This window comes from Onychostoma macrolepis, chromosome 03 (assembly GCF_012432095.1).
Source record: "Onychostoma macrolepis isolate SWU-2019 chromosome 03, ASM1243209v1, whole genome shotgun sequence".
Taxonomy (NCBI): domain Eukaryota; kingdom Metazoa; phylum Chordata; class Actinopteri; order Cypriniformes; family Cyprinidae; genus Onychostoma; species Onychostoma macrolepis.
In genome coordinates, this window is record NC_081157.1 from 20,313,275 (window position 1) to 20,336,242 (window position 22,968).

A 22,968-nucleotide genomic window follows, 5' to 3' on the forward strand; every position below is an offset into this window, starting at 1 on the left:
CACTGTTTGTCGCACTCGTACAGCTCCTGTGATTCATAATTCCTGGTTCAGCTGCAGGGAAACCCTGACATTTGCCTGGATGCTGGCCATGTTAGCGCTGCTCTTTGACCCATGTCCTACTCATTTGACATAATACTACATGCTCTGTAGCAGGACTTACTCAAACCCTTGTGAAAGAGAAGTGTGCTTAATTGTACTGGACATGTACTTACTTCAAATCTTAAAAGCATATTTTTAAAAAGCAGATAATATAATTTTAACAAAATAAAAGGCCACTTAAGTGTACTTAAAGAGAGTCCACTTTTATTATTACATTTCTTGACACACTTAAGTACACTTTTAAAAAGTGCATTTTGTAAGTACACATTAAATAATTGTTTTAACGATCTTTTGACATGCTTAAAAGATGCATGCTTGCTTTGATATGCTGACTAAGACAATAAAGCACAAATAAAATACTTGATTTAATTTGAACTGTAGTTAAACTGGCAGTAAACTTTAACCATATTTCAAAGACGATAGATATAATTATGAAATTACATTTGAAGATGTATTTAAATCCTACTTAAGTGGGTCAAAAAGCACTCTTACGTTCAACTAACTGTATTAAACCATAATACATGCTCATTTAATTGCAATTAACATGCAATAAAGTCATTTATTACATTCAAATACATTATTTTAAAGTATACTAGTAACACCTTTCAATAAAGTCTCATTTGTTAACATTAGTTAATGCATTAGTTAACATGAACAAACTATGATGAGCAATATACATTACACAGCATTAATTAACCTTTGTTAATATAAGTTAATAAAAATACTTATTGTTCATGTTAGTTCACACTGCATTAACTAATGTTAACATACAGTACAACCTTTGATTTAAATGAATTCATAATAAATTAAGATAACTAAGATTAATGAATGCTGTAGAAGTTTCAGTTAACTAATGTTAAAGTGCCTCTGTTATGGATTTTTGAAAATGACCTTTCATGCAGTGTGTAATACAAGCTCTAAGTGAATGAAAACATCCTGCAAAGTTTTAAAGCTGAAAGTGCACCTTGTGTAAAGTTATTGTCTCTCAAAAGAAAGTCGACTCTGAATCATTGAAACGAGTCGTTTAAGTTGACATCAACATGAAACATGAAACATTAGCATACTTGTTGGTCTTTTCTCGTTGGTCTGAATGAAAATGCAAATTAATTCTTTGCCGCTTTTGGAGCGGGAAAAATAGCTGTTTCAGGTATTACAGGCATGATGAAATGAAAATGAAATCGACCAATCACCACAGATTAGGGTTAAGCAAAAGAGGGGTTTGGAAAAATTAATCGTTGAGCGAATAGTTTGGGAGTCCTTGAGCAAGTAAGGTAAAAAATAAAATGCATATTATAAGACGATGAAAGTGTTTTTTTGACCTTGCATGCATGCCAACCTGTTGTTGGGGATTCGCAAAACCAAAATATGAACCTTTCATTACCCATAATAGGGGCACTTTAACAAATGAAACCACCTTGTAAAGTGCTACCAGTGACTTCAGCCTACAAGCACTCTCAAAATCTCCCATTATAATAACTGAAGCTGTTTACATTGTGAAATTAATCTCTTACTCACATCTGCACTTTTCTGATGAGAGAATTCGCCGGAGAGCAGTATTCAGTCAGCGAGCGCGCGCTCAATGAACAATACACCGGTTTCAGCGATGACTCATCTGGACGCCTCTGATTGGCTATTGCATTCATCAACTCAACAGAAACGTGTGTGATTGCGCTGTAAAACACGTGCCTCCAGCCAAAGCAGGAACGCAGATTTAAATTTAGAATCTGATGATGTGCCGCATTGAACGTTCTAATTACACCAGTGTGATCATATTAAATATATATGTAAACAATATTATTCGGCAAAATTTTTTTTTTTTTGTCTTTTAGAAGCTGCATTCAAAATCCACTTATCTGAGGGGGCACGTACCCCCAATGCGCATCACGCCTCTGGTAATAAGTGCCTTTTTATTTGTATGCTAAAAGTGTAGGCCTACTTTTTTTCACAAGGACTGTGTGTACTTGGTGTACATTTGAAGCGTGCGACGTCTTAACACGGTCTAAATCATATTAAAAGATTATAATACTCGCGTACACACTCGGTACTTTCTAACCTTGAGCTTAAGAATCTGAAAGATGTTAAATAACTGTGTAGCTGCTGAAAGGCCTGGAGACATTATGAAATCAAATATTGTAAATTCTTGCAAAAAAAAAAAGTGACCAGATGGTAAAACTAAGACCTGAATGATTGCCATAATCATATACTATGTTAAATATGCAACATTGTTAATTGTTTAACAAAAAAAAAAAAAAAAAAACAGTTTTACATGTTCAAAACGGTATTTTGATGAGTTTGCAAACGATATTAAAATGAACACAGCTAAAATATAATCACAATAACAAAAAAATGACGGAGGTGTGGGATTCTGTCCTCTAAGTGTGTGAGTGGGTAGTTGATCAGACAAACACACACACACACACACACACACACAGAGAAGAGCCTCTGAGAGCATCTGGCTCTCTTATGTAAGCGCTGCAGCTCTGTTTATGTCGATCTCTCTCTGTTCCCATCAGCACGTGTTTCTCTGGGCCTGTGGGAACAGAGCAGCGCTGCCACCTGCTGGACGATCAGCGACGCAAACAGTACCAAATATGTAATGCCAAACGAAATATATTTGATTAAAGTCAAACATCGAAATTAATTTATTACTCTGAAGCGCATATAGGCCCCACAATACTGATGGTTTAGATACCTGAGGGTGTCAGCAGAAAGTATATATTTCGATAAATATATATCAACCAGGACTGATGTTTTAGATGGAAACTAATACCACAAAACTAATCCGAGCTATTGCCAACACTTACAGGTGTTTGTACTGTTGATTTCCCTCCAAAATTATGTCACTTACTGGAGGAGGATGTCATTGAGAAACTGGCTTTTGTCTTTTTGTTAAAAAAATATAACAAGATATTGACATGGAAGTGAAATTAAATGCAACAAAAAAAATCATTTTAAATATGTATACTGTTCAATATTTTACTTAACTAGGCCTACATTTAAAACATTAATTAAATAAACAGTTTAAAATTTAAAATACATTTATTTCCATTTTGTTTTCTATTTTTTACAGTATCACTCCTAGTCCTCCATATGAACAGGATCTTAGTGAATACTGACAATATAGAAAAGTCTATGAAATAATTACCAGATTAAACAATATTAATATCATTATTACAAAAAAACATTGTTTTAATCATTTAATTTACTTTATATATTTACTTATTTATTTTTTAAAAATGATCTAGTTTAGAATCGAACTATAAAAATGAACTAATTTTCAACTTCAAAAATTGTGAGTTTAATATTTCCCTGAACATTTTGAGACGTTTAATTTGGGACATGAAATGAATGTAATGCGTAACAGGAAAAACTACAGAAATGCTTTGAATCGATCATTAAAAAGACAAACCAGTTTGTGAATGAGACATCACAACGTGAACATATGAACAGAGAATAAAATGAAGACAGAAGGTGAGTTCCCCATGAAATTGAGTTTAATAGAGTTTAAAAATAAGGCTATGATGCAGTTTTAGCAAACTTTTGACAAGAAAAACACAGTAATGACAAGCTGTGCCACACACACACAGCCAGTCCAGTAAGATTTAAGGGAAACAGCGACAACACACACTCACATCCGGCAATATTTCTCAATCGTCTGCACACACACACACTCACTCACACACACAACCACCCAAAAAGGTGGCGATAAACAAAGTTGAACGAACAAACTGCAGTGTACTTTTAAAAAAACATGCATAGCTTAATACAATAAACGTGTATTTCCGAATGACCCATGGAGGTTATGTGGTCTAATACTGTCAACATTATTAGTCAGTTCCTTCGACATGAAAACATTGCTTCTTAAAGGTGTCTGATGTAAAACAAAACAATATCGTCCTTGTTCACAAACATGTAAAAAGTTACATTCGGAACCGCAAAGTTCATTACGAAAATAAATACTTGGAATGGCAACGACAATGATATAAAGATTCCCTTTATGTGTCAGAATTGGAAAGAAACAGAGACCGAATGCACCCAAACCCTACCCATTTCCCCATTTACACATAAAAAGTCAAATATCACGTTGCAGACATCAAGGTACAATAAAAGTGTCGTACAGACCAGATACAAAAGGAGCGCAAAACTCTGATTAGAATTAGAAAACTCAACACACTCGAACCCAAGCCTGGGACATACAATACAGACAAAACCGACATTAATTATCTGAGATGCTTAGTGCTGAAGCAAACAAAACTTAAATCTGATACAAGAAATACAAATCATTTATTATACAATCCCTGTCAATTTTTTTTTCATTAACATTATTTAGTCCGTTTCTGTCCATTCAAGAGAATCACAGAACATCGAAAAGCCTTGGCAATGCAAAATATTGGACAACTAGGCTGTTTAGTATTTATTTGTTCTACGTTTCATCCTTTGGTAAAAGGGCGGATCATCTCAACTGCTATAAACACTACCGCATGTTGTTCTTTCCAGAAATTAACTTTGTCTAACGTACGATCGGTACTGTCTTTAAAGTGCCAGCAAGCTCTAGCGTGAGGGAAGCCCGAATTACTAGAGCTCCGGGGCTCATAGGAATGATACAGGACTCATGCAAGCGCCAAAATACACGCGTACAGACGCACAACACCATGCCGTAAGGTGCTGAGACACCGCTCACGAGATCTACGCCGTACAGATAGCAAAAATAGCTCTCTGAGTTTCTATATACATGAACTACACAATGCTACCACTGCCATAGTGCACAGAGAAACCTCTGATCAGTTCTGTGAAGAACAAAAACACAAAAATCATCTCAAGCAGCTAACATAAAGAAAAAACATTTCCCTAAAGTAATGTTGTAATGTAAACTGTTAAAGGGGTAGTTCACCCAAAAATGAAAATTTGCTGAAAATTTACTCACCCTGGGGTCAGTTCTTCATCAGAACAGATTTGGAGAAATGTATTATTATATCACTCGCTCACTAATGGTTCCTCTGCAGTGAATGGGTGCCATCAGAATGAGAGTCCAAACAGCTGATAAAAACAACAGAATAATCCACCAGTGATCCACACCACCGTCTTGTGAAGATGCATGTTTGTAAAAAATAAATCTATCATGCAAGTCGTTTTTAACTTTAAACTGTTGCTTCTGACCAAAATACGGGTCCATAATCCATGATAACATTTTGAAGACAATATGGATATTAGGTCTTGTATTTTGACCAGAAGAAATGGTTTGAAGTTAAAACTACTTAATGATGGATTTATTTCTTTTTCCCTTTTATCATCTGTTTGGACTCTCATTCTGACGGCACCCATTCACTGCAGAGGATCTATTAGTGAACAAGTGATGTAACACTACATTTCACCAAATCTGTTCTGATGAAGAAACAAACTCATCTACATCTTGGTTAGCCTGAGGATGAGTATATTTTAGCAAATCTTCATTTATTTCTTTAAAACATTTAGCACAGGATTTTCATATAATTGCAATATAGTTGAGGACGGCTTCAAGTCAATGTTTTGTTCCTTCATTTCAACACTTATCTATTTTCTGTCAATGCCAGATTTATATAAAACAGTAAAATTAAATAAACATCTAGTCACAAATATTAGAACTCATTGTGATGTAGGTAAGAACAACACTATTAATAATAATAACAATAATATCTGTATTAATAAGAAGAGTAGCATGTTGTAAAATCATAAGCCCGTGTGGGTTGATCTAGAGTTCTCCGTTGAACCTGCAGCAGTGATTTATTAGTCACTGCCTAAAGCAACCTGCCAGACTATAACATAACTGCGCTCGGGTTTGGCAGGAGCCGACTGCAGCTTCAAAGTGGGTTCAGCTGATTCATCATCTTCATCTCGACCCAAACCACCATCCTCATCACCTGAGAGAGAAAAAGAGAGCCGTTATTATATCCTCTCAGTAGACATTTTCTGTAGCTTTGTGTAGTTTCAATTTAAAAACTAGAGAACTAAATTAATAATGTTTTTAAAGGTATGTCTGCAATATTATTGGTTAATATTATTTTCCCCCATAGATGCAACCTTAAATGCATCAGCAGAAAAGTCCATTAAAAGCTTTGATTAAAGATACTGACAACAAGCATTCGTCCCATTATCTGCATTCATTTTACACATGAATCGTGAACACTGACAAATATTAAGAACAGAAATGGTGTTCCTTTGATGTCTTGTTGGTCTATTTTTTCCATCCATTTATATGAAGACCCATTCAGTTTTAATTTAGGTTTTTTAGTGATCATTTTCCATTTTTCACCCTTTTAAACACTGAACATGACCCATGTAAATCTCTACTTCGGGTTCAAATGCAAACCTACAGATATTTTTAAAAATCTAGTTTCATACACAATGTAATTTAACTGCCTTATATTTCTATTAACAGCCTTTTTTACATTCAGACAAGTTCACAATGACACACCACCGTTCAAAAGTTTTCAAAATATTTTTTCAAAGAAATTAATACTACAGTAAAGACATTTATAGTCTTACAAAAGATTTCTATTTCAAACAAATGCTGTTTTTTTAAAGATTTCTATTCAACAAATAATCCTGAAATAAAAAGAAAACATGCATTCAACAAAACCTCATCAAGGAACACAACTGTTTTCAACAATAATAAGAAATGTTATGTTTGTTTACATACTATAAGTGAGTGTACTGTGCATATTTATTATGTATATATACACGTAAATACAAATATTTTTTTAAATATATACATGTGTGTATGTATATATATTTATACTTGTATATAATTTATATTATATATAAATATAAATATTTTCCTTAATATATACATGTATGTGTGTATTTAATAAACGCATAATAAATATACACAGTACACACACACATAGTATGTAAACAAACTTTTATTTTGAATGCAATTCATCGTTTTGCAGCCTTAGAAATGTTTCTTAAGCAGTAAATCAGTATATTATTATGATTTCTAAAGGATCATGTGACGCTGAAGACTGAAAAAATTATGCTGAAAATTCAGCTTTGCGTCACAGGAAAAAATTATATTTCAACATATATTAAAACATTAAACAGTTATTTTAAATTCTAATAATATTTCACAATATTAGTTTTTACTGTCATTTTGAATATGAATGTGACATGAGCCCTTTATGAATGAACTGCAGGATGTGCACATTTACATGTTTACATTATGTAACCTGCAGAAATACCATCTGCTGCTCATGAACCGATGCTAGAGAGATTTCCTACTGAAGCTCTTACCGATCCTAAAGTCGATGTATCCCTCTCCTCCGCTCATGATGAGCATGCTCTTGCCGTCTGAGTCTGAGTTCTCAGTCAAACCTTCAGCTCCGGGCACAATAACCTGACCTGAAGCACAACGTTAACACATTAGCACGGATTTGCACTTCACCAGTCATTATATCAAACACCACCAGATGCCATAATGCACTAAACCGGACCTTTCACGATGCTGACTTCATCAATCACGAGGCTTCCCAATCAATACCGAGGCACTGTGTTACTATGTCTTACCTGGAACAGTAGCGAAGAATTTAACAGCGTCTCTGTGGCCGTGGAAGCAGAGCTGAGCGTGTGCCATGGAGCAGTACGGTACGTACGAGCCCGTCACCGCACAATCCACAGTGTCATCGCCATACACTCGCACCGCGCCACCTGGACGGCAGGCGATCGCTCCTACAGTCTTATGAGCTGCTGGGGAAAGAAAAAGATGTTTAACCACAAGTGTCTCAAGCATTTAATAGAGCACCAAAGACACTGTCTCTCGCAGAGCAAATGCCTGTCAAATTCAATTTGCGAAATTACTGGGAGACACTCATTAACATTAAAGAATTAAAGCAAATTTTGGCTAGATGCAGATTCACTGTTGCTCAGCCCAGAAAGATGGAAAAACAGTCAAGAGAGCGGAAGATCTGAGAGGAACTAAGAGCTTGCAGATGACATATTGAACCAAGCTGAGCAAGATGCAGCAAAGAAGCAAAGCAAGACAGTCTCAGAATAAGCCTGCTGTCAACTGTGTTTCCCACTCACCCCTCTGACCTAGATATCCACACTGACCTACAGCTACAGACACAGGAGACGAGAAAGACAAGAATAAGGAAAACTGGAGGAGAAAAACAGAGAGAAGTGGCCAAAGAGACTGAAACTAATGCTGCCTTCTATATCAAGTACTAATGTGCACCGTGTGTGTGTGTGTGTGTGATATTGGCTTACAGTCTGATAAAGGGATGGAGATGATGACACCATTTCCTGTTCCCACCCACAGCCGGTTACAGGAAACCATTAGAGCCGTGATCCTCACAAAAGAGAAGCCCAGTTTTCCCGTTCCTGTTAAAGACACGAGGAAGTGCATTCAATTGTTTATTTATTCAAAAGCGTAATATAAAAAAGTTCAAATCTTGTTATTTTCGTGTTTTGTCGACATACACCAACATTCAAAGGTTTGGGCTCAGTAGCATTTTTTTTTAAAGAAATTAATACTTTGATTTAGTGAGGATACATTAATTTGATAAAAATGGCAGTAAAGGCATTTATAATGTAACAAAAGATTTCTATTCATCAAAGATTCCTGAAAGGTTTCCAAAAAATGTTTTAAGCCGTTTTCAACACTGATAATAATTATAGATGTTTCTTAAACAGCAAATCAGTATATTAGACTGATTTCTGAAGGATCATGTGACACTGAAGAAATGATGCTGGAAATTCAGCTTTGCATCACAGAAATACATTACATTTTAACATATATTAAAATAGAAATAGACAGTTATGTTAAATTGTAATAATGTTTCACAATATTGATGTTTTATATCAAATAAATGCAGATGAATTTTTTTTTTTTAAATCTTACCGACCCCAAAATTTTGAACAGCAGTATACATCTTGTACAGAAGGAAGTATGTGACATAAGGGTGAACAAATTTTTTGTAAACTAACCATCTAAATCGCACAAATTCCCTCTCAGATCTGTGCAATTATAGAGAATTTACTCTACAGGATAATTAATAATATAATATAATATGAGAGGTGGTCCCCATGAACCTAAAAATTTGTGCTGTCAAACGATTAATCGCATCCAAAATAAAAGTTTCTGTTTGCATAATATTTGTGTGTGTACAGTACTGTGTATATTTAATATGTATATACAAATACACACACATACAGTATATATATATTTTTTTTCTTTTTAATATTTACATGTATTTACGTGTATATATTTATATTCATATAAATTATATCATATATAAATATATTTAATATATAAATGTAACATTTTTCTTAAATATATACACATGCATGTGTGTGTATTTACATACACATAATAAATATACACAGTACACACATATATATTATGTAAACAAAATATTTTATTTTGTTTGACAGCACTAGTAAAAACATATATTCACAGTATTCTCACCTAACATTTTGCTGACATAAGGTTCAATGTCCACGTCCTGGAGATGCTGGAAGGTGTGAGCGTGGAAGAGGCGGAGGGTGGAGTCTAGCCGGATGGACACCCAGATACCGTCACCCACCCAGGCCAGCTGACGCACCTGACTCTCCTTACGCGGGTGGGCGTCAAAAGACTTCTGTTTCACGCAGAGAAAAATCACAACACACTGTAAAGTATCCTGCATTCAACACAACTCTCAAAATGCAAAAATGAACACAGTGAAGACTAAGACATAATTACGAACCTCTATTTTCATTGCTTTGGGCTGAATCACATAGATCTTGTTTCTGTAGCCGCACCACACTTTATCATGCACGACGGTCATGCAGCGGATTGAGTGATGCGGCCGGCCGAGGTCCAAGAGGTGGTAGTTGGTTAAATCCCACTGGCTGTCTGTAAAAGCAGAACGAGGATGGTTTTAACAACTAAAAGTCAAATTGAGAGGAGTATCTGAATTATTAGCAAACTGACAGCGTCTTACCAAGACCTCTGTGAAAGATGGCCAGTGTACCGTCAGCCAGAGCCACCAAAACACGGCCTTTCACATGTCTGTGTAGAGAAATAATGGTAAAGATCACTAGAACTCATGTTTGCTGCAGAGTTTTCTTTTGATTTGAACTGAATATTGCAATTGAATAAAAATATAGCAACTTTAACAAGTTGCTATATCATCTGGCCGCATAAACTGAAATCCCACTCAAATATATATATATAAAAAACACAATATTTCAAAAGTTACACTGTATTCTTGAGTTTCAACTTACACAATGTTCAAGATGGAATCCTTGAGCTTGACAGCATGAAGACACTTCCTCCATCGAGCGACAGATGAGTGCACATATAAACTACATGAAAGACATTTGCAAAAGAGAAAAGTTAAACTCTCAGATTGCAAAACACTGATGTTATGATAGAGTGTACTTTTAACATGTAACATTTTAGCTGTGCAGTCGCTATACTGTAGATCTTGGTCAAAGTACACTACATTTAATTTGGCACATGTTGATTGTTCAGCTGACTTTATTAATCTGGATTCTGGTTTAATGATTAATTCATTTCCAAGCATCCAAAAAAAGCATGTCTGATTAACTGAATTTATAAAACTAACAATTTAATATATACAGCACCTTATGATATCTGTATTAATGTTCATTTAGTTTTTCCCAAATTGTGTTGTCTGCTGACATTTTCTAGATTCTGTGTTTAATGATTTAATAGATTTAATACAAAACAGTGGAATAAATTATAAATCATGAATTCATAAAACTTCATAAAAATACATTTAAAATGTAATCAACTGAAAGTAAAACAATTGGTTTACAGCTGAACATTGGATTTATTTATACATTTCTTTATTGACTTATTGTCAAATAAAATTCAGAAATATTTTTGGTAAAATAAAATGTTCTTTTAAAAAAAAAACATTTTAATGAATTGTTTTATTATTATTATTATTATTATTGTTGTTGTTAAAATTGAGAAGTACATTTTACTGTTAAAAAAAAAAAAGTGTTATAATATTTACGTCAGTTTCTTCAAGTTTTAATCAAGCTCTTAATTTGGCAGATTGTAGTGAAGACCTTTCAGTTTCTGTGTGTATTTGACAATAATCAAAATGAAATTTTGACTCTCAGAGCAGGTCTCGATGAAACCGTGCTGCTCATTCTCACAGAGATACACAGAACAGGCAGGCTGCATATTTAAATGAAGTCAGAGACTAGTTTATATCGCAATTTAAATTTGATTAATTGTGCAGCTCTACATTTTTTATTTGCTGTATTCTGTGAGATTCTGAGTTACACAGTAAATTCCATTTTGATGAGTGAATTCCGCAATTCTATCATAGTTTTCTGCATCATGGAAATCATAGAGCTCTATTTGACCACAAACTTCAGGTGGACAAAAATACTCCAGGAAACAGGTTGTCAAACTGAGATCGAAAGACAGTATGGCAAATATATATTTTAAAAAAATCCGTTCATAAATTATGGTGTTTAACAAAGTCTGTTGCCATAAAGGAAACGCACTTATATGGCACGTGTGGCCAGATGCTGTTTTATGTTTGTGTATTTGTGTGCGTGCATCTCACCAGCCGTTCTGAGCCCCCAGCCACATGGTGGGCAGCGCACTGCTCATCCTCTGGATCTCTTCTTTTGCCATATTCGTCTTTCCACCTGCTGAGGCCATATCATCCCTGTCCTGATCGGACTCCCTGACAAGGAACCCAACCAAGGATGAGTTCCCATCCACATCTGGATATAAATCAGCAGTGATAAAGACACTGTGCCCGGCTCACCTCTGGTTATCGTTGCCTGTTGAAGTCCCAGAAGACTCTGTTCCCAGTGGGTCTGTAAACACGTGCTCCGTGTACATTCCTGGCTGACTGGTGTCCTGTCCCGGGCTCTCCTGCTCTTCCTCTGTGGCCTCCATAGCTTCCTCGGCTGCAGGGAGCCCATCTTCACTGGGAGCTCTGGAGAGATCTACGACAGAGACTTCTGTCACGTTTACTTTTAACCCTATAAAGCCTGCTGTATCATATTTGATAAGCAAATTTCAAGAGCCTTTAAGTTATCAACATGACCAAAACTTGACAAGTAAAAGGCCTTTTAGCATCATTCTGAGAGCATCCATCTTCAGGTTGTGGTTCATGTGTCTTTTTGCTGTGAAAAGCTTTTGAGGGATGTTAATTTGTTTAACTCTCATTCATTATTGTATTGCATTTTATTCATTATATGTTTTGCCCCACAATAAAAACTATAGAGCTTTGAACATAAAACTAAGCATTTAAATATTTTCTTACTTAGACATATTATTGAAAGATAAATAGTGACAACTGATATTTACATGCATTTTATGTAAGTAGTAGTATTCTGTTATAAAAATCTCATTGATGTATATTACAGAAATTCATCTTACTTTTTGGCCATATAAATATCAGCAACTGCACAGATTGCATATATTGCTTTTTTTTTTTCTACTCAAGTATGATATCCATATTCTCACTATATATTACTAGTTGAGCCAAAGCCTGATGTTTTAAATATGATACTCAACAAAAGCATATGCAACCCTTTTTTTTTTTTTAGATTTTGTCTAAAGGTGCAGTAAACTGTTCCATTTCATTCAAATTCAATCTTTCTGACAATTATTTCACCTATCAGAAGTTAAACTTCAAACAGCTCATCCAAACTAAATTCTGGACTATTGCTTCTATAAAGAGTTGTCAAAATTACAAGACCTCACTGATCTTTAAGACAGTTCTTACCACTTCCTCTAGCAGGACTCTGTTCTGCTGACTGCTCGTTGGCCCCTGTGCTGCCCGTCTGAGATCCTGTGCTGGACTCTTCAACACTGCAGCCCACCGCTGACACGTCACTCAACGCACCCTCACTGCCCTGAGAGCTGCTGCTGGCCAATAAAGCGTCTGGCCCCGCCTCCAGGTCCTGAGGAATCTCCTCCCCTGCAGGATAGTCTGTCTCCAAGACTCCTGGAAATCACAATACAACGACATTACTGGGATCATTTATATTTAATGCCATTGTCATTAGTTTCCTAAAAGTGAATTGCATTAATGATGTGAAGTATTTCTCCATTTCCATTTGATACCAAGACGCCCAACCCCAACGTGTGACTACAAAGGCAAGTGTACATTTACAGATGCTATTGGATTTGCCACTGCAAACATTTACTATATTTCCTTTCAAATGTCTGAAAAATTGCAAGCAACAAAACATAAGCACTTACAGAAATTCAGCTTGATAATTTCAATTTCAAGCGAAACAAAAATATGATGTTTTAAGTAGGGCTGTCAACGTTAACGTGTTAACGCATGTGATTAATCTAAAAAAATTTAACGCTTTAATATTTTTTTAACGCAAATTAATCGTTTGATAAGGTTTGACCCCAACTTCTTCCCGTCATCGCAGCGCGGAAGGTTATCTATCATTGTATGATGAGGCTACAGCGAACCAGTGTTGCCAGGGTCGCGGTTTTCCGTACAAGTGGGCTATTTTGAAAATGCAGTCGCGGGAAAAATTACAGAGCCGTGGGTTGTGTTTTTTTGGGCTACTTTTATAATGTACCGCAGCCGCCCAAAGTGTATATAGACAAATAAAAATTTAAACAGATCCTTTTACTAATGCGTATTATACTTGGAATGTATCCCTGGCAACTTAAGAACGGAGAGGCGGTAACATCAAACAACGTGAGTTTCAGCAGAGCACACATGTTAAGGCTTTACACAGCAGAAATAAACATTACAACAGCCACTACAGATTATATTAGATAATAAACACACGATTACGATAGGATATTTGTATGTGATTTTCTTGAGATTTGGATATTTTCATAATAGTGCTGTCAATCGATTAAAAAAAAAAAAACTAATTAAAATCGCAAATTTTTTCTGAAATTAATCGCGATTAATCCCACCTAACATTAAAGTATTTAATTATACCATTATATTGCAATAATTTCACATTCAATCTTCAAATTAATGTAGAAACAACATATAGATAGTATATTTTTAATATTTCTTTAATGCCATCTTTTATTATGACTGAAGGCAAGTATCAATACCAACTGATGTCTCTATGAATTTTTTTCCTACTATTTAACCATTGACTAGCTATTCAACATTACAGTATAATTGAGAGCTATCAATTTAACATTTATTAGACTTTAAAAAACTTCTAATTTAAGTGAACTTAAAACAATCTTTACATAAATAAAATTACTTATGAAAAATATAGCCTAATTTAATAAAGTTATCAAACACTACATTCTAAATTAAATAGAGATAAAGATTAAAACTACATTAGTTAGTGATTTCCTCTTTTTTCTTTTGTTCTTTGATTAGCAGACGTCACTGGTTATTAGGTTATTTTGGCTGCTACTTTAAAAACTGACATTGCTGAACTAGATGCAGATCTAACACTGCTTTACATGTGATTCATAAAAAATAAATACTTGCACGCACAGTTTTAAGGCAGCTTTAATCGCCTTTTTTGTGACTTCATGACATAACTACGACATTGCACAGCCTACTCGTAATTTCATTTGGGTTTGAATATGATACGGCGCTTTAATATAGCCTAACACAGCGCAGTGTTGTTCCCATTTTCGACCCTCTACCAAATTATTACCCCTCTCGTTGAAATCTGATTGCCTAATCCTAACCCCTCCCCCACACCTAACCCTAAACCTACCAATACTATGGGGGGGTAATAATCTGGCAGGGGTCAGAATTTGGCACAACACAGGCACATTTGTGCGTGCACTTGAAGAGCATGCGCTAAGAGCACAGTATAACAGCTGACAGGACAGGAAGATGCGTTTTTACTGACATATGGCCTGACAACATCTCATCTGACCACAGTTCACTGATGTTCTACTGAAGCTCCTCGCCTCCAGTACAGTTGGGTAAATGTATACTGGGATTGAAGCGATGTGGCTTGGTAAACGTTTTATTGCCAGTATAAAGGCTGATAATGGCTGAATAAAAACAAAAGAATAATAAGGATTATGTCTCATACCTGGCGGAGGTGTGAAAGGTTCTGTTTCCTTAAACTAGTTCGGCATGCATTTCTTTATTTCAACACATTTACAGGTAAATCCTAGCATTTTAAATTTGCGATTAATCGTCCATGACTGTGATTAATCGATTGGCGGCACTAGTTTTAAGTATCTCTGGTGTCTCAGTCTAAAGCGCTATCTAGTGCCATTTGTCACAGAATCATTAACAATGATCTACAATGAACATGTTCCAAATTAAATATTAAACAACAGGTTTTAGATTATCTAGTGATTTTTCTTGAAATTTTGAAGGGGGTTTTAGTACAATGTACAGCTGCAATTAATCTTCTGGGAGCACAATGTGCACCAGGTTTACTTTATTTTCACATTTACAGAATGTACCATGTTTTTCTTGAGACAAGGTTACAGTATTTCACCAGATATTGAAATGAGAAATGTTTATAAACCTGTGGACAACTAAACATTATTTTACTTTTTACTTTTATTTTGCAGTTTTCTGCCAGAAAGATGATTTTTATGCTGGGAAGTGAAGAAATAAAGAAACAAAAATATTAGCATTGTAATTTTACTATTGTAGTAAATGAAATTATTCATATAATTAATATTATTGTTTTCAGTACAACAAATTATTACAATAGTAATACATTTGTTTTAATTATTAATTAGTCAAATATATTATAAAAAGTCTTAATTTTAAAGGTTACAATAAAAATAGTACTTTTTTTATTGATTGGTTTACTAAAAAAGTTAACTAAAATGAGTTTTGAGCCATATTTCAACATACAAAGTCAATGCAAAGAGACTTTTTACTCACTAGTAAAACTAGTTTGGTTTGAGTTGGTTCTAGTAAAGATTAAAACAGAGTAACTATTTCTATTGAAATCAAAGTGTGGTCTCTGTTCTTTTTGCCTGGATGTCTTAGCAGCATTTTAACATTTTGCATAAGAACTGCATTTTGTCTTAGTTTATCGAGATGTAATGATAAACTATTTATGCCCATGACTGAAAGAAACATGACAGAGATGAAGTGAGCGATTACTGTTACGAGAGGTGTACATTTCTGACCTGGTACGCTGGCGATGCACAGCACACATGAGTTACAGACGTAGAAGCTGTCCAGCAGGTCGTCAGGCCGCGTCACATCCATGATCATCACCTTTGTGGAGGAGTGGGTGCTCGTACAGATCCAAACGCGACTGGACATCTCCACATGCACCGTCTGCTCCCGCTCCTGCTCCTGTTGACACACACACAATATCACTGCATGAACAACCAACACTGTCAACGCTGCATATGAATGTTTTTAGAGGTACGCGTGTCTTTTATGTGGGTCTGATACATTTTTATACAATCGCAATGAGAATCCAAGCCTAAATACCTAGTTTAAACGACCACTTTTTTAGCTTTTTGTTTTGTGAAAGTCCACTTACAATGTTAGTCGAGATTTCTCACATCAAAACCAGTCTTTCTGTAGTTCTTATGACAATTTTGCACACTCTCTAATTTATAGGTCTGTGCCTTTTCTGTATGTATATGGCTTCTATATGTAAATGAAATTTATTAGGTTAACCTTAGGTTCCTGCTCCAGCTGATCTAGGCTGTTCTGGGAGCCTTTCCTCTGTTTGGAGGCGTCTGTCTCCACTGCAGACTCTTCACCAGAGACGCCAGAGCTTCCCTCACATGAGCGTCCACCTGACAGGTTCACTCCAGCTGCACACAGGAGCTGCACAGAGGACATCAGGAGAAATATCAACAGCCTGAAGTCATATCGACTGAGACTTCATAAATGTATTTCCTATTTTCTTAACAAACAGAACTACTGAAGTATTGCAGCAAAACAGTTGATTTCAATCATCTTTCTTCACCTTCATAGAAGCATCTTTCTGCTCCAGTGGCCTGAGACACACAGGAACAGGTAGGTTTATTTTGTTCTCTGCATGGCCACCATTAGCAACCTAAAAAGAACATGTATAACACAAAATATAATGTTGCAATGTTACAAATAGTTCTTAAGTGCAAGATAATTGTACAATTTGAAAATCTGGAATAAAGAAAATAAAATGTAACACAAAAATAAAACAAACAAAAGTACAATAAAATAAAACCAAAATAAATAAAATGTTACACTGTTTTTCAAAAAGAATAGATTACAGTACAATTATAGATATTTTACAAAAAAGATCAGTAGAAAATGTGGAATTAATAAAATAAAACAAACAAAGAAAAATAAAAAAAATAAAATGTTACAGGACAATTAGAGATATTTTACAAAAATGTAAGTAGAAAATGTGTAAATAATAAAACAATAAAATAAAAGGTTTGTGGTTCTTGTTTTGTAACCTAGCCAGAAAAACTGGCCTACTTTCTTGGACAATTAGTTTGAGAACAGAGCTCAAACTGAACATAAAAAAAAAAAAAAAAAAAAGATGGTAGAAATTAAGAAAAAAAAAAAATACAACAGTAGCACTGTGATTTGCTTAGCTGCCTGCTGTACTAATAAATACATAATACTGAACCTATAAAATAAAATAAAATAAAATAAAATTATTTAGTATTATGTATAATCATATGCGCACAACAGCATTGTGATTTGCTTGGCTGCCGTACTAATAAATATATTATAATTCTGGATAAAATAAAATAAACAGTAAAATAAAATAAAATATTGCATTGCCTTGTATTTTCCAGGGAGGCTCCAGCCATGTGCTGTAACCCTGCCATCCTCCTTCTGCACGTGGGCTTTCACATGCTCGTATTGAGCGCGCTTCTGCTCCCGGCGGGACAGAGAACCACTCGAGTCCACCCTGATGGAAAAAGTCAAGAAAAAATTGAAGAGGGGACACATGATGAATTATGTAATGTTAATTAACACGTTGGTGTGCTGTGTGACGCCAGACAAGAATTTCTTCATATTCTAGATTTACATTGCTTTCAACTGGTGGGTCTTGATACCAAAACACTGCATGTGAAAATACAACGCTAAATGCACATTATAAAATGCAACTAGTTATATAATACTTGACACAAATACATGCATTTCATCTAAATATTAATCAGTTTCGGATTCATCTTTGTTGCTGTATTGGTTTGCCAATAATGCACATTGCATCCTGAATTTTATTTGACTTAAAAACTTGTTTGTATGTTTGACAAGGTTAAATAGAAGAGTTACTCTTCTTTGAGGAAGTCGAACGCTTTGGACTTTTCTCTTGGGAACTGGGAGAAGGTGTTGCTCTTTTTCATGATGCTGGGTGGGTTGTACTTGACGTTGGACGGTAAACCTCTCGCTGTGTTGCTGGACGTTGAGGAACTGAACAGGCGACTGAAGCTGAAACAGGACACAGGCAAAGACAGGTGTGAAGAGCCCGAGCTCACATTTGTGATCTGTGTGACTAGCAGTTGAGATGAGGTCTTACAATTGCCTGATGCTTGACCTCTTCTTCTCTGCAACTTCAGAGTTTTCCCTTGAAGCTCTGTGGAAAAACAAGACACATCACTGTAGGAGAGCCGAGAGCAAGCAGACAGTCTCCATGTGGCGGCGTAGGGTTTTTCTTCAAGAGCCAGAAATACTGGCCTACTTTCTTGGATAATTAGTTTGATAACAGAGCTCAAGCTGAGCGTGAAAAACTATGGTCTGATCAGACACTGAAGACAGCAGAAATAAACAAACAGTAACATCGTCATTAAAAATGTGATTTGCTTGGCTGCTGCACTAACAATTATATTGTAATTCTGGACCTATTGATAAAATGAAATAATAAAGCTCATAACCATCTGAAATTAAAAAAGGATAGAAAAGAGCTTCTGTTTTCTATTTTGGACGGTAGAGCAAATTTGAGCTATCTTTTCTTTACAGTGCAGTGTTACAGTGAAATGTTTACCGGATCATTTCCGTCCACCTGACGGCCTCCTGCAGCTCCATCAGTCTCTCCTTGTACTGGTTTCGCTCCATCAGGACTCGAGCCATCTCCACCCGTGTGAACCTCCTCCTCTGAGCTGTGGGCACATCGCTCTGCGGACACCCAACGAAAGGGGACACGGAGTTACATACTGTAGTGTGCACCATTTGAGCATAACAATTATTACTTTAACATGTATTAGTCAAAACATGTAGTTTTAAATAAAATAATTTAATATAGTGAACTAGAAAATGAATGTGTATTGGAGAGTAAGGGCAGCATTTACTGCTGCAAACAGCTTCACACAAAGCTATCACATGGCTTCAGAAGACCTGTTTAAAAGTTTAAGATTTTTCTAATGTTTTTGACAGAAGTCCCTACAGTTAAGAACAATAATACTCTGAAATATTTAAATTTAATTTAAAATATTTTTTCAAATGTAAATTTATTCATGCGATCAAAGCTGAATTTTCAGCATCATTACTCCAGTCTTCAGTGTCACATGATCCTTTAGAAATCAGTCTAAATTTGCTGCTCATGAATCATTTCTTATTATTATCAATGTTAAAAACAGTTGTGCTGCTTCACATTTTTGTGAAAAATCATGATATATTTTTTTTTCAGGATTCTTTGATGAATAGAAAGTTTAAAAGAACAGCATTTATTTGAACCAAAATGTCTTTTGTAACAATATAAATTAAAGCACTTTCATTCTGATCAATTTAATGCATCCTTGCTGTATATAAAATTATTAATTTATTTTATATAGTATTAATCTCACTGACTCTTATATTTATTGTGATACTTAAATATTACTACTTACCTCATCCTCATCTTTATTATTGTTCTGTTTGGCCACCTCTGCCTCTGCTTTCACTCTGCGTTATGAAATTCTTATGAGTCCCTCATTTTCAGTGCAATTGTACAATCTAGTTACACATTTAATTACACAGTCCATATAGCAATAGCTTCTCATGAAAAAGACACACATTAATGTGATAAACCACCTGTGGCTACTAACCTAAATACATCATGTTTGATTTATTTTAAAATTCAGCTAGTAACGCATGATAACTAGACCCTGAACAACTGCATATGAATGCATCCCTTAGGCTTCTTTTGTATTATTTGGTCGAAACAATGACTCACTTCTTGAGTTCCTCCTCCAGCTCCTTGTTTTTGTCCTCTAGTTTGGCTTTGGCCTGCAAAACCGCATCCAGCTCCCCCTGAAGAACCTCCTTCTCACAGGAGAGCTCGTCCACACGAGCGATCAGATCGTTCTTCACCACGTTCAATGCATTTCTGTGCACACAAACAATGCGCTGTCAACAACAAAGCAACATAAAACAGTAAATAAACTGTAAAGAGTTACGACATTACTCACTTTGTCTCAAGCAACTGCACATTTTCCTGAATGAGATTCTCCACCTCACGACCCATGCCTGCAAAATACATCACAAAAATCTCTAATAACAGTACAGCCGAGGCAAACTGATGATGACAAAAGCAATAATGTGATAATAAAAACACTATCTAAAGATTCAAAACGTTGGAGATGAGTTTTATGTGCCCTGTGTTTTCAGGTTAGACAGGTATGAATGGTCTTACCGGACAGACTCAGGTGTGAAAGGGCATGCACTGCGTGTATTCGACAGAGAGACAGACACATGGAGAGTGAAACAGGAATGGACAGCTGTGAGGTGAGAGTTAACAGGTCACAGAAAAACCAAGAGATGCTCGAAAGAGTGGAGAGACCACTGACAGATCAGCACAACTATTCAACCACATTCAGATTAGCCGTAACTAGACCCACACAGAATCTGTGCCAAGTTCACTTAATATTACGGCTAATGTGACCTACAAGATAGCTACTAACATTGAGTGTAGTAGGGGAAACCAGGCATCAATTTGTGAAAAAGATTACATAAAAAGTGTCATTTTGTCATTTTACATAAAGTAATCTGGGGTATAAAAATAATTTGAGCTATTAAAATGATTTTGGGGACACTCAATATTACTGTTAAATACTATTATTAATTATTTTCTACTACTACTACTATTATTATATACTGCTATACTATTAAATGCTGTTCTTTTGAACTTTTTATTCAACAAAGAATCCTGAAAAAATGTATTGCAATTAAATAAATTTATTCACGGGAATAAACTGCATTTTAAAACATACTAAAACAGAAAATAGTTATTAGAGATTGCAAAAATATTTCACTTTATTACTGTTGTCACTGTATTTTTTTACATGTAAAAGAAATTAGATAGTATTAAAGTAATTATATTATTACTTTGAAGTGTGTTTTAATTTTAGATAATTCGAATTTTACATGTTATAATTTTTTTTAACAATTAACTCTAATGGAATCGATTGTAACACTTTTTACTTCTTGTATTAAATTAAATATTAGAATTAAATCTTTCTCAGTGAATATCAATTGTACTATTACTATTGGAATATACATGTATTTCTGTTTCAAAAGATAGCAGATAGATATGACAGGCTGTTTTTCCCACAGAATAAAAAAAGAAAAACAAAAGAAAAGGTGATTGATATTTTAATCTCACAATTCTGACTTTTTTCTTAGAATTGCATGATATAAACTCACAATTGCGAGAAATAAAGTCAGAATTACAAGATAAAAAAATGACTTTTCTAGCAAATGCGAGTTTGTATCTCGCAATTCTGATTTTTTCCTCGCAATTCTGAGTTCTCTCACAATTCTGACTTTTTTTCTCGATGGGATATATGTTCTCAGAACTGTGAGTTTATATCTCACATTTCTGACTTAGTTACTCAAAATTGCGTGTTATAAAGAAGAAAAAAACAATTGTGAGATATATCATAATCTCATAATCAGCGCAGAAAATGTGAAAATGTCAGCAGATTCTGAGTGGCCTTGAGTCTAACACCATCACCCCATTCCGTGCTACATCATGCTACAGTAGGTGAAAATGTTCATATCATGTTGCTGCCATACGGTTGGCACTATTTTCTACTGTATGATTCAGTTAAAGGGGAAAGTATGGAGAAGTATGAGGAACAAATGAAAGATTTAGATACAAAAATGATGCTAATTGAAACACAAGCAAAGTTTCTCTGACAGAAAGAAGCAAGGATGTCTTACACACCCGAGTACTCCACTGCGGTTAGAGGGAAGAACAGGGCAACAGGGCATGGAGAGAGAAATCTGGGTCAGTTCAACATGCAAAACAGAGCATCATGGGACTGTGCCACCATCACAGAGCTCATCTCATTATGATGGCAAATGACACATTTAAAGGACTAGTTAACCTAAAAACGAAAACTTGCTGAAAATGTGCTCACCCTCAGAACATCCAAGATGTAGATGAGTTTGTTTCTTCATCAGAACAGATTTGGAGAAATGTACTGTATCATTGCATCACTTGCTCACCAGTGGATCCTCTGCAGTGAATGGGTGCCGTCAGAATGAGAGTCCAAACAGCTGATAAAAACATCACAATAATCCACAAGTAATCCACACCACTCCAGTCCATCAGTTAACGTCTCATGAAGTAAAAAGCTGTGTTTTTAAGAAACAAATCCATCATTAAGACGCTTTAAATTTAAACCATTGATTGTGGCCAAAATACCATAATAACGATCAAAATCCACAGACACATTTGTTTTGAACTGTTTTTGCTTGTAAACGGTGATTGATCTGTGCATATTTCTCTCCTGATTCAGACAGGATGATTTTTTTCACTGGAGAAAGAAATACTAATGATAGAGGACTCTATCCGCAAGCAACGGTTTGAAGTTAGAAACATCTTAATGATGAATTTGTTTCTTACAATCATGTAACTTTTCACTTCACAAGACGTTAACTGATGAACTGGAGTGGTGTGGATTATTGTGCTGTTTTTATCAGCTGTTTGGACTCTCATTCTGACGGCACCCATTCACTGCAGAGGATCCACTGGTGA

At 35.2% G+C, this 22,968-nt stretch overlaps 2 protein-coding genes across 15 annotated transcripts in view; both read right to left on the reverse strand.

The window, feature by feature from the left end:
- Positions 1 to 1,796, reverse strand: part of tob1a (transducer of ERBB2, 1a) — a 61,203-nt gene extending 59,407 nt beyond the window's left edge. For 2 of the 7 annotated variants that reach the window (XR_009269791.1, XR_009269790.1), the window contains exon 1: positions 1,615 to 1,774. The gene's annotated coding sequence lies outside the window, so the exon portion shown is untranslated. Of the gene's footprint in view, positions 1 to 1,614 lie in introns of all 7 variants that reach the window. The other 5 variants (XR_009269789.1, XR_009269788.1, XR_009269786.1 and 2 more) reach the window with 5 other exon arrangements.
- Positions 1,797 to 5,446: 3,650 nt separating this feature from the next.
- The window catches only part of spag9a (sperm associated antigen 9a), a 31,201-nt gene continuing 13,679 nt past the window's right edge, over positions 5,447 to 22,968 (reverse strand). For 2 of the 8 annotated variants that reach the window (XM_058768495.1, XM_058768500.1), the window contains 23 exons: positions 22,153 to 22,164; positions 20,396 to 20,453; positions 20,161 to 20,313; positions 19,835 to 19,889; positions 18,994 to 19,124; positions 18,529 to 18,585; positions 18,285 to 18,440; positions 17,787 to 17,916; positions 16,978 to 17,067; positions 16,683 to 16,835; positions 16,178 to 16,349; positions 12,843 to 13,064; positions 11,874 to 12,057; positions 11,667 to 11,789; positions 10,342 to 10,422; positions 10,059 to 10,126; positions 9,822 to 9,970; positions 9,542 to 9,713; positions 8,341 to 8,454; positions 8,158 to 8,190; positions 7,642 to 7,818; positions 7,369 to 7,476; positions 5,447 to 5,996 (listed from right to left, as the gene is read on the reverse strand). In XM_058768495.1, the coding sequence (XP_058624478.1) occupies positions 5,863 to 5,996; positions 7,369 to 7,476; positions 7,642 to 7,818; positions 8,158 to 8,190; positions 8,341 to 8,454; positions 9,542 to 9,713; positions 9,822 to 9,970; positions 10,059 to 10,126; positions 10,342 to 10,422; positions 11,667 to 11,789; positions 11,874 to 12,057; positions 12,843 to 13,064; positions 16,178 to 16,349; positions 16,683 to 16,835; positions 16,978 to 17,067; positions 17,787 to 17,916; positions 18,285 to 18,440; positions 18,529 to 18,585; positions 18,994 to 19,124; positions 19,835 to 19,889; positions 20,161 to 20,313; positions 20,396 to 20,453; positions 22,153 to 22,164 (2,732 nt within the window). In that variant the 3' untranslated portion in view covers positions 5,447 to 5,862. Of the gene's footprint in view, positions 5,997 to 7,368; positions 7,477 to 7,641; positions 7,822 to 8,157; positions 8,191 to 8,340; positions 8,455 to 9,541; positions 9,714 to 9,821; positions 9,971 to 10,058; positions 10,127 to 10,341; positions 10,423 to 11,666; positions 11,790 to 11,873; positions 12,058 to 12,842; positions 13,065 to 16,177; positions 16,350 to 16,682; positions 16,836 to 16,977; positions 17,068 to 17,786; positions 17,917 to 18,284; positions 18,441 to 18,528; positions 18,586 to 18,993; positions 19,125 to 19,834; positions 19,890 to 20,160; positions 20,314 to 20,395; positions 20,454 to 20,619; positions 20,650 to 22,152; positions 22,165 to 22,968 lie in introns of all 8 variants that reach the window. The other 6 variants (XM_058768501.1, XM_058768496.1, XM_058768499.1 and 3 more) reach the window with 6 other exon arrangements.